Source organism: Pagrus major, chromosome 2 (genome assembly GCF_040436345.1).
Source record: "Pagrus major chromosome 2, Pma_NU_1.0".
Classification (NCBI taxonomy): Eukaryota; Metazoa; Chordata; class Actinopteri; order Spariformes; family Sparidae; genus Pagrus; species Pagrus major.
Genome location: NC_133216.1, coordinates 6,126,363 through 6,150,911, shown reverse-complemented (window position 1 = coordinate 6,150,911; position 24,549 = coordinate 6,126,363). Strand labels below are relative to the sequence as shown.

General features: G+C 39.9%; 1 protein-coding gene across 3 annotated transcripts in view; it reads right to left on the bottom strand.

Moving 5' to 3' along the window:
* Positions 1-23,132, bottom strand: part of arhgap42b (Rho GTPase activating protein 42b) — a 69,651-nt gene extending 46,519 nt beyond the window's left edge. For all 3 annotated transcript variants that reach the window (XM_073485383.1, XM_073485390.1, XM_073485396.1), the window contains exons 1-2: positions 22,883-23,132; positions 4,519-4,614 (exon numbers count right to left, since the gene is read on the bottom strand). In XM_073485383.1, coding sequence (XP_073341484.1) covers positions 4,519-4,614; positions 22,883-23,036 — 250 coding nt within the window. In that variant the 5' untranslated portion in view covers positions 23,037-23,132. The remainder of the gene's footprint in view (positions 1-4,518; positions 4,615-22,882) is intronic.
* Between the last annotated feature and the right edge of the window lie 1,417 nt (positions 23,133-24,549).

The window sequence follows — 24,549 nt, the reverse complement described above, 5'->3', positions numbered from 1 at the left end:
GTGGGAGATTAACAATCAATCAATCACACTATGCAGTCTAGATCAGTATGTGGTTTAGTGATGTCAGTCCAATAGGCGATAAGTGAATTCAGTCAGCATTGGCACCTATACCGATATTGGAATGAATCTTAATCTTGACTCTAGTGAAAAACTGTATGTTTGGTCAATAAATGCATCAACATGTATAATAATTCATGCACAATATGTTCACCATCCAGCAAGTACACAGTGATCCACTGCGTAGTTATATTCACATGATAAAAAAGGATATTTTAACACAGTGGATCAGTCGTTAAACATCAGATGTTCCTGGCACCCCACAAGCACTGTAGCACGGTGCTAAAATGTTTATCTGCGCTGCAGCATCAGAGCTTTCAGTGCAGCACATTTTAGAACCTAATAAAATCATGCAGCTGTCCAATTTAAAACCAAGAATAGCGGTAAAAAACAATACTTCACTGGAATGGAACCCACTGATTGCTTCCCTTTATTTTCTTTCCCTGCTAGGCTTCACAATATACCATCACAATGTAGGAGATGTGGTAGAGATATGTTCACGCCATCTGGGCTTTACTTCAGTGGCTTAGATTACATTCTGCAGGGCTAGATGAATTCAGCATACAATACATCGAATCTTATCTGCCGGAGAATTGTGCCTTGATAGCTTCACAGCTTCATTAAATGGCGGGCCAGATACAGTGTGGCCTCTGTTGGTCAGCCCCTGTGTCACCCCGTGTCCAGCCATTTAACAGCGGTCGAGCTGCTCTGCTTGCCAAAACAGTAACATCATTATCAGCCGCGACAGCCTGGCATGGGGACCCATGCATCATCTTAGACACTTTGGTCCATTTACACACCAAAGCTTTTAAAGACCAGGGAGCAATGATTTTGTGCCAGTGATCCTGCAGGCAGGCTGGCCTCCTATTAACGCCACTAGCTCCTTTATCAACAGCACAAACCTCTCAGGGGGTAAAGGGCACAGCTGGAGCCGCTGATGGGACAAGATTAGACTCCAAAGAAAGGAAATGGGAGTCAAAGTGAGGTTACAGCTTGCATATCATTCACTGGTAAATGTAGGGAAGGTGATAGACCTAATAAATCACTTAATAGAATAAAATTTACTACCTCAATCATGGAGGATTAAGGAAGATGAGCTTATATGAAAATACAGGGAGAACTTTACTGTACATGTACATTTTTCTTACATACAATAAGAAGATTTCAATATTTCCGATCAATTTTATGGGTTTAAATTCTGCCCTTCTGTGTGGTATTTTAGACCTAGTTCTAGATCTCGTCTGACTTGTTCCACCCCAGAAGGCTCTGAGCAGCTCCTGGAGACTAAAGGATTGACCTTCTGAGAGAAGGGCATGTAACTTTTCTGAAAAATTTAAATTTGTATAGCCACATCAATCTTTTGGCCCCATTGATTCCAAGATAACTGGCATGGAATGTGAATGTCACTGCAGGAAGTCATGAAGTAAAATCAATGAAAGGTCAGGTGAACCCTTCTGGCAGCACATACAGGATCATGATGTTATGAGGGGAAGTTGGGAGCATCAAAGTGAACTATACCAATACTGCATCAAGATTGTGGCTGGCATTCACGCAAGGGTCTAGCTATGTCAGTCAGAAAGCTCAGTTTCATTGATGACTAGATTGATTTAAACTGGCTGTTCCATTTTTTTCCTCAAACAGTAATCATGGCCTTTCTCTTCAAGATGGTGCATTAACACAGTAGTACAGCTTCGAGTACGAGGAAACCATTTCTCTTTCAGAAGATATTGAACACTTTAACTCACAAACAAAATAGAACAATTATCCCAATTCCGGGGCGAGAAATTGTGTTCGGGATAAAAGGAATTTAAAATCTTGCAGAGAATTTACAGCTTTGATAAGTTTTGCAAGACAGAAAAATAAACGGTTGCCTGTCATTTTCAATGTATGCTTCCGCAAAACCTTAAACCTTTAAGTCTTCTTCATGGCAGCCACAGACCCCCTGCATGATTTACACTCTATGGGCTCTATCTTACGCTCGTGTCATTGCTAGTTTCAGATTGACGCAGTTGTCATTTTTACACCCAGCGCCCACGTTGTGTAAAAAGCAAATGTATGTGCGCCCATCTGTGTGCTCCCCGGCGTGTTGGTCTTAAAATGAGGTGTGGTCAGGCGCACTGATGGTGGATTGCTGTCTTGAGGCAGCAGAAAGCAACAGCGTCATAGACCAACAGAAAACTGGTCTCAAGTCAAAAGTGCAGTCTGTTTCCTGCTATTTAAAGGGCGCATTAGATGCACCTACACAGGTGGGTTCAAACCGGTTATACACTCTGATTTTATGATATGAGAGGCTGCTTTCAGTTATTTTAAACACTTTTACATGAACGCAGTCATGTCACTGTAACATATATAGTGGTACATTTATACAGCAAAACTAAAAGCTGTAGTTATACACTCTCCAGAGGAAACGAGTCAGGACTTTTAAATAATCAATGAAGGTTATCAGCTGCGCAAATGTGCGTGTTAATGTAGAGATACACATATCGTTTCTGCTGCTGTAGGGTCCCTGCGGGTAATGCCATTAATAATTTCCTCATTAAGGACGTATTACTCCCCTCTCATCCCACCTGTTATTGATCAGGATGATACTTTTTATGACCCGCTACGCCTGATCCACGGACTGAGATGTGCACACACACAGAAGGACACGCAGCAGCACTCCTCCTCCTCCTCCTCAGTTAAATATCAGTGTATTTTTTCATATGCAGTCAAACAGAGTTGTTGATGGGACAGATAATTGTGAAATGGCGGGTCAGAAGGTCCAGCAGCCGAGGATCATGTATGTGATGCCTCAGTGAAGACGAGTGCCACTGTGTAATATGTGCCAGGCTCTGGTGCATCTGGCTCTTAAAGGGAATGGGAGACGACACTCGGATTGGTTTGATTTATGTTCCACCCAAAACACACCCATGACTAATTCAGAGTCTAAATACCACCTCTTTGCACCACACTTTGAGCCAGGATTACCTACTGTTTAACTAGCAAAATGGACTAGGACACGCCCGAAACGCATTAGCGTTTTAATGGGAAATAAAATCAATGAATCACTAAATTCTATCACTGTTGATTTCCTCTAGTGGAGCTGACATGAAAAATATTTTGGTTCAGTAAATGTCTGTTGTCAGTCAGCGTGATGAAGGCAGTGTGGCCGGCCACTGTCCTCTCAGCCGGCTGTTCCTGTGGACAGAGATGATGAGTGCAGGTCGTAGTCCGTGTGGATTGAAATCTACTTTCTCTATGGTGACATTAGAAACACTACCCAATCACAGTGCATGACAAACTATGACGTGTTCGAGACATAATGAAACTCTCCAGGTGAGTGGCATGAAAGGAAAAGTGTCAAACGACTTTTTCAGTTTCAATGTTATTTGTGCTGATGTTTCATTCACAGTGATCTCGATTAAAGGCCTCCAACATGAATTTACCTTTATTTGCTTTCACAATAAATTAAATTCTTCCAAACAGGTTCCTGTGGCTCTGTCAGCTGAGCTCGGCCAAGTTGCTGGCTTACACTGAGTCAGTGATTTGCACTGTAAATACACAGCAGGTCCAGCTACATAACAGGTGGGCAGCTAAAATATCCATTGTTCAATCTGTGATCAACACCGCTTTCGATTGAAGGCCAGGGAAAGTGTGCAGTGCCTCAAATTAAAGCTCGCTTGATTCTAATGAGGCTTGCATTTGGGTGTGGATTTTTCCAATAAGCATAATTGGTCTCCTGCACCCCTGCCCATCATACAGACGTTGCAGCTTTTGGAGAAAAAAGGGAAGAATGACTATTCATTACACATTCAGATGAACATTACAGCCTCATGTAGAGGAGGTCGATATCCAGTCTAGCCCTCACAGATGGACAGTAATTCAGCAGTCTCCAGCTCCACGGAGCGGAGGACTCAAGCTGGGGATAATGAGCAGTGAAAAAAAAGAAGAGGCCAGACTGGGAGTCCTGCCCATTAGAGCCAGTGAGGCCCACTGCACAGCTGCTTTCATATTCCTGTTGGAGGCTAGGAGGTTCGCACCTCCATTAATCTCTGACACTGATCACAATTAGTCTCTTTGATCTCTTATAGGCTTGAAAGGATACAGGGGAAGCATCATAAGCAAATCAATAGCATTAATTATACATGCATCGTAACTTTAAGATCTACACTCACAGCCAAATCCCATTCCAAGAATTTGCAGAGTATGCTTAATTCAGTCTGAAAACAGTTCCCGATGACTCTGACAAAGCTTCTCCCATTTCTTTTAACTTCTTTCACTGGTGTAAAATTGCTGAAATACAATAATGTCATAATTTGAGCACTTGCCTTACGGCATGTGTAAGTACTGCAGCTGATGAGTCTCCTGAGAGAACAGAAACGTCAGAAAAGGTTTGAGGTGAAAATCTGACCAACTGGGAAGAGCAGAGAAGAAAGAAGAGAGAGCGATGTGCCCTCCTGGGCCAGGCCAAACTGAACTTACCGATGTTCACCTCGTCATCTGTCTCTGCATCACCTATGCACTCAAACTGGAACTCCTGCAGGGACTGGGAGAACTTCTGGACGGCAGCAGAAAGATCTGCAAGATCAGAGGGTCTGAGCATCAGAACAAAACACTGCACAATTGAAACAGACATTGACAACACATGGACAAGATTCTACATGTGCACAGTAGACAAAAAACTTACTAACAGTACAGCCATAAATGAACTACTTATCAAAATTGGCAGGGGGACTGATGTGTGGTTTATCTAATGCCTCAGAAGTTACATAGTTAAATCAGCAAGTCGACATCTCTTTGATTATTGACAAGTTGCAGCAGGAAAATTAGAAAGTAAAAAAATCCAAGCTCAATATTACATCATAGGATTTGTGGATTTGGATAATTTTTCCTTATGTAGACAATATGGCCCATTCAGCATATGACTCGAACCCTCCCCTATGTAGCCGCTAAAGAAAAAACTCTCTAGAGCCAGTGTTTGGTTTGTCCATTCTGTGCTACAGTAGAAACATGGCAGTGCATCATGGCAGACTCTCTGGAAGAGGACCTGCTCCCTGTGTAGGTATCAACAGTTTATTCAAAGGTCACAAAAACAAAAAAAATCTTAGTTTCAGGTGATTAAACACTAATGAATACATAATTATAAATATCATATTCCATTTTGGCCCCTTAATCGTACACACTGGACCTTTATATTTGCTATTTGCCATTGTCACAATCATAGAACCTATGTACTGTATACCGTACATACAGTATATGTATGTTTATACTGGATCTTAAGAGGGCTATTGTTTGACAACTTCTGGGAGCAGAAGAGTAGAATAATGCACTTTTATCATCTGCTGACGGTCCACTTCCATGCCCACTGACATTCATGCAATAGCAATTTTTTGAGTGGCTGCAGTATCTGTTTTATTCACTTTCCCACTTGTCCATTGATCATAATACCAACATCTGTCCAGAAAAAAATAGGCCCCGCTGAGCTGCCTAACCTTTCTGTCAAAAATGATATAGCACAAATAAGGTTCAAATTCCACCGTTGGATACTCTCACACAGCTGGATATAAATTTATGATATTTATTGCATTCCAGGAGTTTAGTTGTGATAAAAAGCTGTCCTCATTTTCTCAGAGTGACACGTGAAAACCTCCAGAAAACAGGCCAGAGCTTTTTGTATTCCAGCTTTCCAGCAGAGAGAAAGCATGCCCTGCTTTTTATTCAAACATTCACTGGGGATGTCAGTGGAAAAAATGATACCTCTAAAGTCTCAGAAGTATTTTTCCGATTGTAAATTTCGATTAAAGCCTGACAGATACTTGATTGTTGGGGCAAATGCCAATAGCGGTATTAGTGAATAAAAAAAATTTTAAAAAGAATATTGATAAATTGTCCGATATTCACACATTTCTTTATAATGATCTCTCAAATGCCGATAATATCAACAAGACGATACATCAGTCAAGCTCTACAGTATATTTGACAATTAACTTCTGATGACTTTAAATAACACAAGATAACTTAACAATACTACAGGACTATGTGTTACATATATTTCAACTTTGTTCAGGAGAACTTGTTTGTTTTTTGCCCATCAAGTTGGTATGTTGAACGGCTCTTAATACTACAGTACCCATGAGCCTTAGCAATCGTTGCTGTGGAGAAGAGGCCAGCTGGTTGAAATCAGTCCAGGCAAATTCACAAAGCTTTAATGCGGCAATCAGGAACAAACCGCTGCACCGTAGCTGCTTAATTGATCCTAATATGAACCAAAATCAGAACAAATTCTAGCTGTTGAATAATTTTAACAAGTTCTACAAAGCTCAGCCTCTGCTGTCATCCTGCTGCTAGATCCCTGGAAGAGTTCTCATCGAGTTCTCCAGCAAGATCTTCATTTGTACAGTCTTGTTCCTTTGATTTATCAGCATTGAGCCAAAATTGGCAAAGTGCAATTGCTCATTGTTTGTAGTGATGAGTCAACCAGAGTCCTACATGTTCTTTCAGGAATTGAAAGGCTCTCACCTAATATGGAAAAAAAAAGCTTGCGTTTTCATTTCCTGAACCCTGCCCACCCAACATAAACCATCCCACCTCACCTCTCTATTATCCACAGAATAAGAAAAGCAACAGGCAACATAATGGGCCCATCAACGTCAGGATCCTCTGCTCACCAAAACCTGCACCTACAGTTTTTATATATTTTCTCTCATCTCTCATCTCTCAGTTGATTAACATGCTTTTAGTTGATTGGCAATGTTAACTGTTGTCAGTGTGAACATCTTTCAACAGTATCGAAGGCTTAAACTCCCCAATTAGGCAACATCAAGACAGCTGCTGAACAACTGACTTTTAGGGTATTTTTTCTGCTGTGAAATAACAGCATGTATGAGCGTCTCATTGAATCTGAGTCACTTTTAATCATTGAACACATTTGTATGATGGCATGGATTTTGTGTTATGATGGTGATATGCTCAAGCAACTTTAAAACAAGACAAAAATAAACTCAGTTAGAGAGTAAAATAGTATCTTTAATATGACTCATACATGCATGAAAATGTAGATCTGCAGAGACATACTGTACGTGGTGAGTGGATCTTATTTCAGTCACATGACAGTGTGAACATGTTGGGAGGAAAAAAGCAATTAAGGTGCTTTTTAATGCGAGGGGACCTGTGAATAGCTACTGACCCGGTCCATGAATCAATTGTAATTTTATTTTATTTTTTATTATGTAACCGATTTCAATTTGTTTCCTACCTCAGTTACATAAAGGTTAGCTGTGGGTCTGCTGTGTTAGCACTGTGAATATATTCTTGCTGCAGTGAAGGTAACCTATGTTTACAAGTACTTTAAAGAGTGGGATGAGGCTCCAGCATGTAATGGAGGCTTTTAACATCCCATAATTTAGCTGAATTTATAATTAAAAGCAAAACAAGATGGAATTTTATAAAATCCTCTGACAATTTAGCTGTCAGCCCACACAGTTTGAAACATACACATTTTTCTCATATCCTTTGCTGACGGTGACTCACTAGCTGTTTCTCTCACTCTTTCTTCTCTCACCAACAGTTATGTCTTTACTTCAAACAACTGTGAACTTTGCCTGGAAGTAAGAAAAAGCACATACTAATATAGAGTATATACATACTGTGTACTCCCAAGGGTAAGCTAATGGGTAGCTGAAGTTCCACCTCTTTGGCTCTCCACACAACCTGCATGCAACCACAGCCAGCTCAAATGTGAATGGACAATACTATTCAGACTACAAATGGAAACCAGAACATTTCTCATACCAAAATCTTGTTCCTTGCCAACAGATTTTGAATTCATATGCAGATATCTGTTTATAAAGATTATGTTATGTTACTGAAAGTTGAAAGTTAAAAGTTATAAGATTTAAATTTCCATTCTTTCCAGCTTTAAGTTAGATCGAACTTGTCTGATGTAATGTTTGACAGTTCATAACAGATACTGTATTGAAAGCTATACAACTCCTACTGTGACAACAATAGTTTATCTAACATCCCAAAGTACAAACCAGCCTCAAAAGCCCACAAAAATCAATGCTCTCATCTCCACAGGAACATAAATTGCTTGGAAAGACTAAGAGTGATATTTGTCAATGAATGCCTTTTTCTAACAGCACGTATTGTTATTTTGTATTTCACTGTATTTTAGTTATCTGAAGGGACAAAACAACAGCACTTTTACTCAATGCGACCACAGACTGAAAGGCTCTTAAAGACATCTACACTATATTAAATAAGTATGTCTGACCACTTGTGAATGCTGGTCTGAGTGCCACCGAGTGAGACTTTTCCACATGCACTGTGCCGGTGAAGTCGTCCTATCATTCCAGTTTTGACTCTAAAGCTGTTGATTTGGGATCAATACCTGGCTGCAGTTGTCTGGATGTGCTCGCAGGACCATCAATAACACCTGCTCTTTTAGCTCTGACATTCAGACAGGCTCAGACCTCTAAAAACAAACCTATGTTGCCATCAACTGAAGTGCTTCCTTATACACAGCCAGACCAAGGAAATGAGGACGCATATAAAACCAAGAACAAAATCAGCAAGATCGTACAGGCAGGAAGGTAAAAGACCAAGAAGTGAGCTTTAAAATTAAGAATCTGAAATTCAAGCAACAAATGACAGGCAAACAAAAGCTGGCAACAAAGAGGCACCTAGGAGAATCCAAGAAAAGAGTAATACAAAAACAAAGACAAAGCATAAAGCCATTGGGAACAAATCAGGAACAAGGGGAACACATGAGGACTGGGGAACAGACACAGGAACAATGAACAAATGAAACACAGGTGTACAAAGAAAAAGGGTGTGAAAAAGATAAAGACAGGAAGGAAGAGCCATGACAGTCTTGCTGGGCAGTATCACCTGAAATATAACTGCTGATTACCAAAAGTTCATCCGGTAAGTCTTGTTTATTTGTTCTTTAATCAGAAAGTTCCCAATTGAAATACATTTTCCTTTTTTCTTTTTTTTGTTGTTGCAAATTTTACACTATTTATGGTAATTCAGGCAAAGTTCTTGCTGCTTGTGTTAAAAAACATTTAACATTTCAGGTTACATCCCATCTGACACTATACTTGGTGTTTCATTCATGTGTCATTCTGAGCACCTTATAATTTTAATGAAGGAAAAATAATGATCATTTTAGCATGTATCATTAGCATTTTACAGCTACAGCTCTCATTAAGCTTTGACAGCGCTTCTGCGACAAAGGCTCATGGGAGATGTGGCCGAGACAGAAGCAAGTTTAACAGTACTTAGCAACAAAATTCTACATCGCCCACAAGCTTTAGTTACTCACTTACTTAACCTAAATAGTCTGTATTATCATCAATAACACAGTGGTCAAGCTCACTGTTCATCCTGTGCATACAGCTACTGTATGTATGTGAGCTGCTTGCTTTTCCAGGCTTTAAATTCTGATTTGTAGGTCGAGAAAGAAAACAGAGGACAACAAAAATCAGCAAATTCTTGCATGACTGATCATATTCAAAAGATGAAGTGACTGACAACTGATTTTTTATATTTATTTTTAATTGAACTGTACATTTTTACATTTGATAGTAATATATGTCCAGTGCCTCTTGAATATATACAGTAATAAGCTATAATAGGACTGAGCGATATGGCCTTAAAATAACATTGCAGTATTTCTAGGCTACATTGTGATACATGATATAGATCTCAATATTTAGAAATCTCCTTATAAGCACTTCATAAATGCTAGCACTTGGCGACAAATTTATTGTCGCCAAGTGCTAGCATTTATTTCTTTATTTTTGCATTTTCACTCTAGATTTAAATACCTAATTGTCTAAATGTGACTTCAGTCATATAGCATACTCTATAAGACTTACAGTAGCGTGCCTACATGATGAGATGCTCTAGTAACACAATGTTGCTGCTACATGTCAATGTAAGCATATACAATGATAGATATGTACCATATTTTATTTGGGAAATGCTCGTGGGAGACCTACCACAACAATTCTGTGTTCATTTTCTATTTATATGCATTATTTATGCAGTTTGGGAAACATCACCAATGATTTTGGTCCTCTGCTCATTAGTGGGCACTGCAGGAAATACTTCTCAAGCACTTACAAAAGAAACTCACTTAAAGTGATCACAAGACCGACCCGCAAAGATAAATGGAAACAGAATCAGGGTAAAGGAAGATAAATGAACAGCTTACATTTTTTAAACTTAGCTAAGCAGTAAAGCTATAATCAGTGCAACGCATTCAGGTTGAACATTTAAAAGTTTTGTGGAAACAATACAGACAAAGACTCTCGGCTTTCAGGGATTTTTAACAGTTTAAATGTCAAGGCTTGCTGTTGGCTCTCGCATCCAAATATTTTAGTCTGCTGATGAATTAAATTTTTGTTGATCACTTTTTAATTGAGAGATGTGTTGTGTAGCTGCCAAGGCTAAACTTTACTTTTTGGAAAGCGAGCTGTTTTGGCAATAACACGGTGGAGATTAATCATGCTGTAACCAAACCAAATTATAAAGTAAATGACAGAACAAGTCTACAAATGCATTAAAACTCCATTTAGTACTCCAGTTTTTATGGTTATTGTGCTCTGTGCAGGCTTGTCATGTTATCACCAGTCATACTGGAGTAAATAACACCTCACAGGTAATATCAGTGCTATACAGAGACATAAAGCAGCAGGCCAGATTAGCTTCCACTTGAGAAGAAAGGGAGAAAACAAGGTATAAAAGACAGAAAGGAAGAGGCACCTTTGTCTGCTGTATAGGAAGAAGAGACTTCATGGTTCCCCAGATATTACTCTTACTCCTCTGCATCTCCTCTGACAGAAGCAGGAATTTGCTCCATATCAATTTGAAGGTGTGTGCGTGGTGACTAAGAGCTGTGCTGTTCAGGGGAGTAATAAAAGGAAAGAAGCGTAACTTTGATAAGGTCTGAGTCTGAAGATGTTATTTACCACATGAAGTGTAGCACTGAAACAAGAAGGAGCTATTGCAGCACAAGTAACAGAGGTATAAAAGAAAAGACAACCTATTTTTGAAATTTGGACTCATTAATACACAATAGACAAAACACTATTTATACCAGCACCTTAAAATAGTGCCATCTAATTTTATTGCACCCAGAAAACATTTAGTTTTACCCTGCAAGCAAACATAATATTGACCTAATGATTCTTCACACAGCATGCACGTGCTAACAAACAGAACCATATGGTGTCCTGTCCTGTGCAGGTTTGAAATCAAAGAGTAGAGCTCTGACCACCCAGCCAAGACACGACTGGATGGAGCAGCTATCCCAGTTAGTGCCCAGTGTGTGAGATGTGTGAGAGGACTATGGCTGTCAGTCAGCACACAGCAGAGCCCCCTGGGTACGCCCTTTATCTCGTCTCCAGGGCAACCACATAGCACCAATTTCATCTGCTGACAACTCCTGGACAAAACACAGACAACACTGCAATTTTCTTGCAAACAGGAGTGCATGCTTACTTTAATAGCCATTAAAACATGAATTATATATATATATATATCTAAGAATATGCATACATTCTGTGACAGCAATTTAGATTTTCACAGTTTTGGGACAAACCATGTACTTCAAAGGAACATACAGTAAGAATACGATTTTTCTTTCATTACCCAGGTACATGGTATCTAGGAATGGAACTAACAACTGTTTTCATTATCCATTAATCTGCTGAATATTTCCATGATTAATGGATTAATTAATAGTTTAGTCTGCAAAGTGCTCATCAGTTTCCCAGAGCCCAAAGTCTTCAGATTGCTTCTTTTGTCTAACCAACAGTCGAAAATCTAAAGTCTCTTAATTTACTGTCATAAGTGACAAAGATAAGCAGCAAATCCTTACATTTAAGAAGCTCAAACCAGCAAAATAGTTGGTGATTTATTTTTCTTCTTTTGTTTTTGTAATTGCTTTTGGGGGCTTTTTATGCCATTATTAGACAGGACAGCTCGTGACTGTGACAGGAAAGGTGGGAGAGAGAGAGGGGGATGACATGCAGCTGTAATTGAACCATGGGTGCTGGTAAGGACTCAGCCTTTTTGTACATGGGGCACCTCCTCTACCTAGTAAGCTACCTAGGAAGGGCATCTCTTGGTGATTTAATTTCTTTCAATCGGCTAATCTATTATCTATTATTGCAGCATTGCAGGACAAACTGTATCGAACCATTTGATGTTTTTTTCCTGTTGTTTTTTTTACGCTTTAAAACGATTCCCCATCTACTTAGTTGCTTGGGAGAATTCTGAAACACTGTTTTTCTGTGAATTTTAATTTTTAGGAGAACTTATCATTTAAATAACTCAGCTACAGGATCATAATGCAATGAGATGCTTGTGTGGTATTAGTCATTACGTAAAAATATTATCTTGTAGTTTTAAATACTTAAAATGATAGAAAAGTATTTTTCTTGTTTTTGCCCAGAAGGACATCAAATATTAAAACTTCTGTGTCTCAGAAATACACTCCAAACACAAAGGTGGCTTACATTCAGTTGGATTCTATTCAACCGCATTTGACTTTTAATTGCTTCATGGTTCAATGCAATTTGAGAAAACTCCTCCTAGGATATAAAGGCATTTGGACCTAAATTGCAAGGGCATTGGCCATAAAACCTATTTAACTGCTACATAAATAATATAAATACTCCCCAAACTCACACCACCCAAGAGAGACAAACTGCTTTAACAAAGAGCAGGCAGAGAGCTTGGAAGAAAATGACAAACATACTCGATTGCAGCACATCTCCAAAGTCCTCTTGTCACTAGGTTTGTCTATCCCCTACAGACACTTATAGCTGCAAGCTAAGAAAATATAGAAAGAAAGTATTTTAAAAATGTCCTGTTGACAAGCACATGTTTAGGCATGTATGAACATCAGTGTACTGCACTCCCAGCACTCCCTGTTATGTGACTGACATACTCATCACAACACTAATTACTAAGCAGCATCCTTGTTGTGCTTTCACTCCTCTGAATATTCTTATGGGTTTGTGCTAATGAAGTACTTTAACACAAATTAGCACAGAAAAGCTTTTAAAACCTCAAGTCATGGGCATAGATGTGTTCCATTAAAAAGCTACAATCTGCACTATAAAGAATTCATCTTCAGCTTTTGCTAAATAGCTGCATACTTACACTTCCCTCTCAAATGACTGTGAATACACTCAAGGTATTTTCTCTTTAATATTTACAAGGCACATTCCCAGTTTTCACAATACGTGTTTGTCTTTTATTAAGGCAAACAAACAAAAACAAAAGCATACTGCTACGATTTTGGTAGAGACAGAGCACTGCCTGCCTGTACATCAAAATCATAGAGAGAAACAGCATAGCCACTTTATCTTGTCAGTGAGACGCAGCTGATTTCAGATGAGAAGGTCTTCAAAGGCGAACGCCTCTATGCACCCAGCTTAACGAGAAGCGGGGAGATCTCTTTGATGCAACAGTAGGGTGCATTGTGCCACTTTGATTCCATTTGGAGGGATTGTAACAGGGGAGTGGCCCTTCAGGTAAGGCCTCTTCCACTCGCTTACTACTATGTTCGTCTGTCAGTTGCCCAGCAGGGGAGAGAGAATAGCTTTGTGGAGAGAGCCAACCAGACAGGCCCCCGCACTCCCAGAGAATACCGAACATTTCCCACCGCCAACCATTGCCTGAAACAAAGCCTTATCTAATAACTCCATGCTCAATACTATAGGAGCAGGCAGTAACTTTAAGTGGCGGTTGGTCAACCTGTGAAATAATTCTTCAGCGAGAGAGAGGTCTTAAAACAGCTGAATAAAACATGGAAGGAGGAGAATTCAGAACATGGTCTCTGGAGAGCAGTGATACAGCATATATACAGTACTTTAGCATTAAAATACCTCTTAGTGATGGCTTGTGATGCTATTTAACAGTTTTCACAGCACAGAGTTTTACACTGAGCTCCTACATTACTGTCACAATGAATACACTTCTTCACATCAGCTTTGCTTTTTTACAGTGAACCGAGTGACGGTGGGATGATTCCAGATGCATGCATCAGCCGCTAGTGTGACATCTAACACACACTGGGCAGTGCTTTCTAATCAATAACGATGCCATAACATGGCATCTACCGTCCTTGTTGTATGGCAGTTGTTCTCCTCCTCTGTTAGGAGGTCAAGGTGCTCCTTTGTTTTTTCCCAAGTTATCCCTTAATCCCCATTTTCGGTTGCTGTTATTCTTCTGGGAGTTAGATGCTAACTGCTGCTGGCGGCTTTTTAAATCCCCTGGTTGTAGGTTGCACACATAACATGTCATTAAAAGTCACAACCCTGTCCCGGCATTATTCGTTTATTCGTCATTATTCGTCTACATTACGGCTGCCTCCACTGCCAGCTTAAAGGAGGAGCAACAATGACCCAACCATTATGTGTTCATACATTTTAGACAGGACAGCGAGGTGGAATAATGGTGCAGAATTCCTGCCTTGAACAGGCTGTGAAAAAGATGCTTAAGTATTCTGACGGTCTAAACATAACCAGTAATATATGATGACTTTTTTATAGCAATCTGCTGCATGTGTGCTGCCCATTGGCTACTTAATTAAATCAACTAATCTAAGTGTGTTGTAACAATGCACTGGTCACTGATGATCAGGGACGACAGGGAGAAATATACCTTTTAAACGCACCTATCCCTGCAGAATACACTGATCAGATTAAATCTGCATTGTTTTTATCTATCTCAAGTGTTACAAACAATTGAAGAGATGAAAGAAACCGACCTTGGTTCTTTGATATGAGGCTGATGCAATGCTACAGCCTCTTAAGCTCAAAAGAAAAAGATCAGAGTTATTAGCCCTGCAACTCTGCTGGAATGAAAAAAGCCAGCCAAGCCAGCCTCTTCCATTTATCACCAAGAATACAGCCTTTAGACTGAGTTGAGAGATTTTCTTTCAGAAGACAGTCTGACACAACTTCTGACAAAGATGAACTCGCCTCTGAAAGAAAAAGCACTCTAAAAAAACAGAAGAATTTCACATTTGCAGCAAAAGCTGGCATTCACAATAAGATTTGACACAACACCGACTTTGTGAGAATCCTTCTTGCTCTTATCAAGGCGAGAACAATTAGCCAAGAACAGGCTTCCATGTAAGACAGTTAAAAAAAAAAAAAGAGGCGTGCAAAACTAATTTAAACTCTGCATTGTCCAAACACCTTTTGATAAAACTTGGCAACCCATGGGGCCAGGCGCTGGAGACTTTCTAATGTGCCATCCAAAGTCTGAGATTAGCATCTGCGTAGGCTAAAGTGCAATTCCACCTTCTTTTACCACACAGACTTTGGATTCATCTCAAGAATGTATATCACACTCATAAATCATGTTTGCCAGCCGAGTCTGGATGAGTGGTTTTGAACAGGTAACTCACACAAATCCTGTGTCTCATTTCATCTTAAAAAACATTGCATTTTGGGATAGACCTGCAACAATTAGACTATTAGTGGATTAGTTGAAAATATATTGCCAACTAATTTTGATAATGGATTAATCGTCCAACATCCAGTGGTTCCAGCTACTTAAATCAGTCCCTCCAGGAAGTTGCAATCAGTGGTTTCCTGCGAGTTTCACCAGTCATGGCAGCCGTTACATATATGTCATCACTTATAACTTCCTTGTGTGTGGTTGTGAAGAAACAGACATTCTTCTGCAGAGAGCTTGTGTATTTTTCTTCCCTTCCTGCTTTTCTTTCTCTCTCATTTTCTTTCCTGGTGCCACGTACAGGTTGATTTCCACCTGTGCATTCTGGTCATTCTGCCCTTTGGTTCCCCCAGATTGGGGCTGGCCAATCCACATTCGGGGGATTCATTATAAAAGGTGCCCGCCTTAAGAGTTCACCCTCATTTTTCCCTGTTCTTTGCCTGTCTGAGCTGCGTTGTACTGTTTGGGGAAACTTGTCAGGAATGCCAAAAAAAGGTATGTGATGGGAGGTTTAGGACTACAGGTAAGTTGGAGTACTCTCTTTCACACATAGTTGTATCGCAATATCTTCAAGAAAAGTAGCCATGGAATAAGGCACTTCAGGCTGCAACAATCCCAAAAAAGCCTGCAGAATCCTGGCTGGACTGTTTAATGTAATTATTCGCTGCTTTTCTTGCAAAAGAAGCAATTTAAAGACATTACTTTTGGCTCTGGGAAATTCTGATGAGCATTTTTCAAAATGTTTTGACACTTTACGGAATTGATATGTTGATTAATCATGAAAATAATCGATAATGCAAATAAGAGCAAGCTGTAGCCCTGTTTGAGGTTTACTCAACTTTACTGAAGTGAAAGCACCACTTCTTGATAGTCTTTGCTTTTATCAACCCTAATAACATTGATCTATTTGGTGACTTTCAATTGCCTAGAAAACACAGCATTTCGTCTTCATTAAGAAAAAAGACAAAAACTCACATATAGTATATAATGCAGCAATAACCACGTCCAGTTGAAGAGAATGAGTGAATTATTAATGTGGTGGAGGAGAAACACAAACGCATCACCTTATCCTTTTCAGTCTGAAGATGCAACAAAAGCACCGGCGCGTGATGCCAGGCGACTGTAAGCATGAGAATGGTGTGCTTGGTGTGACAATCACTTTGACTGGCAGAATAACAACAGAGCACTTCAAAACAGACCTCAATCTGGAGTCTAACACATTTCCCTGCGCAGTCTGAGGGGAAACAGCTTTTAGGAATACAACGTCTAATCCTTTTATCAAAATTTGTCCACAAAAACACCCGAGTCTCTTGCAGTGCTGCATGGGCCGTGCTTACTGCTCCGCTCAGCTTTATTGCTAAACAAGTCACATAATGTTCTCCTGTATTTCATTTCCATTACATGAGTTCAAATCCATCAAAGTAGTCAAAGCAGCAGCAATACATTACAAATGGTATAATCCTGCAAGACACTGCACGTTTTACAGTCACAGTCCAACAGCCAGCCAAACACACAGAAAATACACAAACACACACACACACACAGAGTGAAGCAGAATGATGTCCGGCCAAATGCTATCTGAGGGAGGATGGGGGATGGTTATACAAGCATGTTTACAGGACATTTCCTGTGGCTGAGCCTTGGGAGCATCATCTGTCCTCAGACAAACAAACACTAAGAGTTCCCAAAGCTGAAAGCTTTTGTGACATCACTTTTAACGAAAACAGCCTTCATGCCATGTCTTCATTAAACAAAATGACAGTCCCTATTTATAGCTATATTAACTTGCAAAAATACCTCAAAATTATGCAGGCACAGTTGGAACATGTAAAGACGCTGTTTACATACTTGTAAAATACTGTAATCTTTTATAATAACAGTCATGCCTGCCAGCCATTAATTACTGTATGTATCCCAGAGAGGACACATCACTCTAGCTGGTGAATAGGCGTGGGCATGGATAGTGGCAGAGACAGACAGCTAACATAATAATAGGCTGTCTTCTAGTTTAGACTGAGTTAATCTGACTGCATTAATAGAAGCGTATGAAAATTAAATGTTTACTCCTATTCACACACCCTAAAAAACAACATTCCAATGTAACCAATGTAATGGAAGGCGTCCACAATCTACTTTTCAGGCAAATCATAGACTACTTCTTTTTCAAAACTTCACATAACCTCATTGTCTAGCAGATCTACGCTATGTGAACAAACAAACAGAGTGGTGTAGCTAACTAAATGGCTATGCTGATTGGACAAATTACTTCACATGGCTCTTCCATTGCTGAAGTCTTGTAAAGAATGCAGCGCGAGTTTTAGCGAGCAGCACGGTAGAGGAGGAGCTTGTGCCAAAAAAGAGGCCAAATCCCCCACCCCTGAAGATACCTTTAAATGCACCTTAAATTTGAGTTATGCAGAAGGTCCAGGCCTAAACAGCAGATATCTGGCGGCAGTGTTGCACAAATTCCTCAAGTGCGTACATGCTTAAACTAGCAGTTGGCCTGTTGTTTAACAGATTTGTACAATTTACGACTGGAGGTCACAATCCATAGCCCAAAGGCTACCAGAGTATGAGAGGATTCCCTCACGGCACTGGGACCAGTTAAGAGCCTTAGTCAATGGTATTTGATTATGTTTTTCAGACACATTTCTCAATGTTATATTATGATTAATGTTCTACAGCAGGGCTGCCCCAAAGTAGAGGGGAAGTTGGCCGCCATGAGGTTCAATTAATTTTAAAATATGATAAAAATCACTGTTTAAGTCATGAATATAAAGGAATCTGGTTATTCTTTTCCATAGCAAGCAGTTTGTTTCTGGTCTGTGGTCCAACACTAAGTTACATTTTTTGCCATACCACATAATTTGTGGCTCGGGATGCTATTTGGCTTTTAAGAATACTTGATTTTTCGCTTGCAACTCAGTTTAAACCCGTAGAAAATATGGATGGAGCCTGACGAGATAATGTTGTCAAGCTTATCCTCTGAATCGGATGACCCGCTGTATCGCAGCCACTTTCAGGACACAAGCTCGTACAAAAGCCAACTATATGCTCCAGGTTCAGTGTGACAAAAGTCGAGTAAACAAGCAGTTGTTGAAAAATGTCCACATCTAGTGAATAAAGCAGTCTTATATTATTCTTGGGAGCTGGCCAGTCAATCCACCATTAAAAGGACTTACAGTATATGACAGGTGGTGAGAAAGAAGACAGCAAATGGGAATATAGCAAATGCAAATATGAAGCCACAACCAGCAGCTTGTCAGCTTTGCTTAGCATATATTGCAACCGAGTAAAGCCTACCAGAACATCTGAAGCTCCCAAATTAACTTGTTTTCTCTAGTTTATTTAATCCAGACAAAAACCAAAGTGTAAAAACCACAAGTCGCCGTTTTATGTGGGGTTATGTGACGGACCTTTTCCTGTACAGGCAAAGTCACTGCCAGCAATCCGTCATCACTGTGAGGCTGCCACGCAGGGATTTCATGACGTTACCGATCCCTGGCCAAAAAATAGTGCTGCACATAACCCTGTTACACCGAAATGTCCACATTTGCTTCATTTAGTCGTGGTGATTGTTGCTAGGTCCCAACAACAAATCTTTACTTTATTGTTCGTTTTATTTATTTGTGTGTAACTGACATTTCGGACATCCTATGTTATCCTCAAAGGACATCTCACCATTTGAATGTAAATGCTAAGTATACAACATTGCCTCCAATGATGCCTGGCCACATGCCCAAGTGCTTTGTATACAAACTTACCTACCACATCTAAAATGTATTGTTAAATGAGTCGTATCTGTGGTTTCTCACACCCTGCTCACAAAGAGATAATTAGTGCTTTTAGTGAATTTAATTACTGCTGTCAAGCAGCTGGATTAATAAAAGTCATCAGTTGTTATTTACGCCAGGTGTGAACAGTCAGTGGCAGCCAAAGATAGTAAGGCAAAGATTATTTACAGCATCTGAAGGTAGCTGCTACCTGCACCTGGAACACATTATCCACACCAGCAAATAGCTAAGCTCAAAATGTAGTGGGTCTTGGGAATGTTTACACCACGATCCTAATCATGAGAATTAATGCATACGTTACCATGGCGATATGACTTAGACTGTAATTTCTTCTCTGTTATGTTTTCCTATAGAAGCAGCAGAGTGACAAGAAAAGGACAAAGCCTCCATTTTATCCCCAAAGTTTGATGCTACCTTTCTTTACTACAGTACATCATTATTTCAGCAACAACAAAGTAGAGCTGTAACTAACAATTATTTATTTATAAAAGTTGTGAAATATGCTAATCACATTTTATCAGAGGCCAAAGTGACATCTTCAAATCGGTTCTTTTGTCCAACCAACAGTCCAAAACCCAAAGAATCTTAATTTACTATCATAAATGACAAAAGACAAGCAGGACATTTTTACATTTAAGAAGCTGGAACCAGCAAATGTTTGACATTTTCCTTTTAAAAAAGAAAATTATTTGCAAACTATTTTGATAATTGATTTATCATTGTGTCAGCTCACCAACAAAGACTCAACCTTGCAAAAGTTAATCACATTTGTCATTACAAATAAGTAACGAATGAACAAAACTCAATTTCTAATCATACCTTATTGTTTTACATCATGACATACACATCCTGTTCACAGTACACGTATACTACACACACACCAACATGAAGTACTGTTGCATGTATTAGAATCTGCTAAATGCAGTTTCAGTAATGCGTGGGACCATTTCACAGGTAATGTATTAACATGAAAGTCAAACTTGACTCAACAGGCCTCATTCACACAGACAGCACAGGCCAATGAATTATTACGGTATACTATTCAATTTTTAAACATGAGATGATTACCATTAAAAAAAAGGGCTCCATTTAGGGTCTTTCAGTCATGTCACCACTGATGGTGGGTCATAAAGGGTCATAAACCCCTGTGGCGTCCTAAGTTAAAGACCATCAATAATTTACTTCCTTCAGTGCTCTTCCTGTGCTTTCGCTCCGCCTCTGACTGATACTGAGATTTCCAGTTAAAGGACTGTTCCACTCGTACCTACAACAAAGAGACAAATACAACACTAAAATTCCTCCCTAATGTTGAGGAGTGGCCAAGTTTTTGGGTTATTTACTGTACCAGATTACATTCCTCTTCTCTGACTTATAAGGGTGGGATCAAATAGGCCCTCAGATATGCAGTATCCTGCAATCAACACCAATTAAAAGCAATCAAAGTTTCAATCCACTTGCTACTGTCTTATATGCTTTGTACAACCAAGAGCGTTAAGTTCTCTAACCTCGTGTCCCTATGACATCCTGCCAGAGTATCCTAACTGCCATGAATAAACCATCCAGCGGGGTATTCCTGTCCACCTGTGCTGCCCTGTCCACTGACGGAACAGTTCTCCTGCAAAAATGGTTTGAAATTGCTTTGGCTTTCAGCTGCCCTTAAGATGAAGTAAATTATTTCAAATATAGTGGTAAATGTGGTAAGTGCTCCTTGCTGTTTTTGTTGACATCGAATGTACCCATAGAAACATGGAACTACATCCAGTATGTCCCTATAACAAGCTGCATGTGGCTACAGCAAATTGACTGTTTATTACTCGTCTACTTTGTGTTCTTTATCCATCAATCTCTCCATCTCACTCAGAAAGAGAGAAGCCAGAGTTTGGAGGTTTTTTAATAAACAATATTGGGATATTATACACATCGTTTTCATCATTTTTAGCGCACCAGTGACAGGCGTGCAGGACCTTCGTCGTGCACTCGCAGTTTGGTTAGGTTGAGGCAAGAAAACTAGTTGGTTACGTTTGGAAAACGTTGCCTGACTTCCTCCTTTGCTGCTGTAATAGTAACTACAGCAACCTAATAACAAACATTACATTATGGGTCGTAATAAGCTACTTTCATAGTCGACCGATGGTTGTTTTTCTGACGGCCTGTACAAGGAACTTTTGAGTGATTATGAAACCGTATAAAAATGTAATCTCAATTGCTCTAATAGGATGTAATTTAAACGTTGAGACACAGGCTGAAAACTGGAGCAAAAGACAAATAGGTTTTGATGTGGTCCAAAAGCCGTGTTAGCTTCTGCTATAACTGTAGCTAGCTATCTTGTGTCATGACACTAATGGCATGCATCGAGTAGCTACTTGGGTAATGACGGCCATCACTACAGAGAAATGGGTCACATTTAGCATTGGTTCTCCTCAGTGAGCATTTAAAATATTGAAAAGTCCAATTTCCTGTCTGGGGTGATTAATACTGCTTCTCTAATAATTGGTTTATGCTGTTATGTATTTTCTACAGTTCCCATCTACTTCAGTTGTTTAGGAGGTTCCTTCAACACGGTTTTGCCATGAAGCTCCTTCCTTTCACCCCTGTCAATACATCTACTGGTGGTATTTCATTATCACTGACTGACCACACAAGCAGCAACGTGCAAGAACATGTCCTGTGATGCTAATGAAAAGAGTGAAAGCATGAAAAGAATGATGCGTTCTCACATTGTGTTGACAGGACCATGCCGGGTTTAATTGTGAAAAAAACAGTGATGGGTTAGTGAGTTCGCTACAACACACCGCCGTGGCCTTCACATCCTATTCGACAGCTATTTTCCATATTTATTAGGCTTATTTCCAATCTTCCTCCATTTCACAGACACACTTCTGACATTAACCCTACAGGGACGCAGCAGAACAGGAAGTCCACTTTAATCAGCACAGAGGAATTCGAGATTGAACTTGGAATTTGAGAGGACAATGACCCATGACAAAGTGCTGGCATCCTCAGTCATCCAGCTCTCACCCATGCAGTCATTACACACAGTCATCTCCAGTGTTCACTCACTTCTCATAGGTGCCTTGAAAGCCCTTAATGGTGAAAGCACCTCTCATTAATGGGCTGAAGTTAGAGCAGATAATAATGATCTGCATATGCCTGGCTGTGGCCTCAGAGCAGAGTCAAACCATTCATATCATGCACACAGTTTACACTCTGGGTTTACAGAGGCTCTGTTGGACAGGCATGCATGCAGCGCAGCCATGAAGGGAGACAAAAAGGCTTACAAAGGTCCTGAAAATGACTGCAACCTCCGAATAATGAATTATGTTTGGCTTTTGTAAAAACTCAAAGCTTCTCACCAGCAATAAAAACGTTTCCCAGTAGGAGAGCACTGGGTTATTCAGCTCCCAGTGGCTTGGGTTCAGAGAGGCACCACTCAGACACTAACACAGTAGACTTAAATACGCTAATGAATGCATCATCTAATTACAAGTCGCCTGTGGCTTTCAGGTGGTTAACAGTTTTAAAAAGATTATTTCTGGACCCGTAGGAGGGAGGAAGGCCAGACTTACTCTTGAGCGCAGTGATGAGCATGTTGCCATCCTTGATGAGATCCTTGATGAATTTATTTGTCCGCTCCAGCTCGATTTCATGACATTTGATCCGCTCTCTGAAGTCCGGACTGTCCAGGAAAGAGTCACTGAACTCCAAAGTGGGGAGTCCCATTGTGCCTCAACGACCAAGCTGCCTTTCACCCTCTACAACTCTGCATATACGCGTCTGTGCTTCTCACAGCCCAGTTCCGATATATGTGATACAGTCGTCTCCAAGTTCCCCCCCAAAAAAGTTTTCCTGCTCCTCTCGGTTCCTCACTTCCGCTTTGATTTTCTCCGCTACCTATCCTAAAACTAGCGGTCGTGTGACTCCTGCTGGTAACTTCTGGATAGTTTACAACAGTTTGTGTGGAGCAGAAGCTGCAGCTCTCCCTCCAGCATCCAGGGAAACGATTTTAAACGCCATTCTGCATTGTTCACAGTGAAAATACTCTATCAAAAGGTGCATTTCACATGAATAAAAGCAGAATGATAAAATGAAACGTATACATAGACAAACTGTAGGTTTTTTCCCCTTTAATTAAACATATTATGGGCTGTAGAGGAGGCCACCATGGGGAAACGCACTGGCAACAGGTCATATTTTTTTTTTTTACTTTATTGGCCGATCAATTTTGCAATGATGTTATGTCCATATGCTTTTTTACTGTAGGTAAAGGATAGACAGCAGCTGTATGTTTTTAGGAGGCATAACTGGCAACGATTAACTGATTAATCAATAGGTCGGTCATAGTACAATTAGTTCCCAACTGTTTTAATAATTGATTAATCATTTAAGTCCCTTTTCATGCAACAATGTCACACATTTGCTTCTTAAATGTGAAGATTTGCTGCTGTTATTTGTCATTTATGACAAACACATAAAGAGTCTTTGGGTTTTGGACTGTTGGTTGAAGACACAATTTAGGCTCTGTGAAATGTTATTGACTAAACTATTAATCAACTACTCATGAAAATAATCAGCAGATGAATCGATGATTAAAATAGTTACAATAGTTGCAGTAGATACATAGAGCTGTGTGTAGGCATTGTTTGGTGTAACATAAAGCAGGAAGTTGTGAGGACCAGGTAAGAGTGGAGGGGTCTGCATGAATAGTCCCTGACGTAAAGGTAAATTTGAAGTCCTGAAGCAGGGCTCACCCCACTTCACTACCCATGGGTTTAAACCAAGGACCACTAAAAGAAGTAAAACAAAGGCCTCCATTAAAAGGGTGAAACTAAGTATGAGTTCAGTTTCTGTGAAAATACAATAACAGATATTATCAGTGTCGGGAGAGCTTTGCAGACTACCAATTACTTCAGGCGCTGGAAGAAGTTGAACAACAGCAAAGCTGCCCTGAGGTGAAATCTGGTTTGGTTAGCTAAAGCTACTACTACTTTGAATTACTTAATTGACATGTGATACAAAATTAAAACAAAATATAAAACAAAAAGTCTCATGCCAGCAAAAAATGCCACTCAATAAAGTTTTTATTGCGATAAGTACCCACTTGTTCACAGGTCATACATTAACCACAAAACAAGATATAATACCTCACTTTTCATTGGAGAATGCAAGAAGTGTCAGTTTAGGTTTTGTATGCATGTCCATCAGTCAGACAGCTGCCTCCACGTGGGGTAGTTGC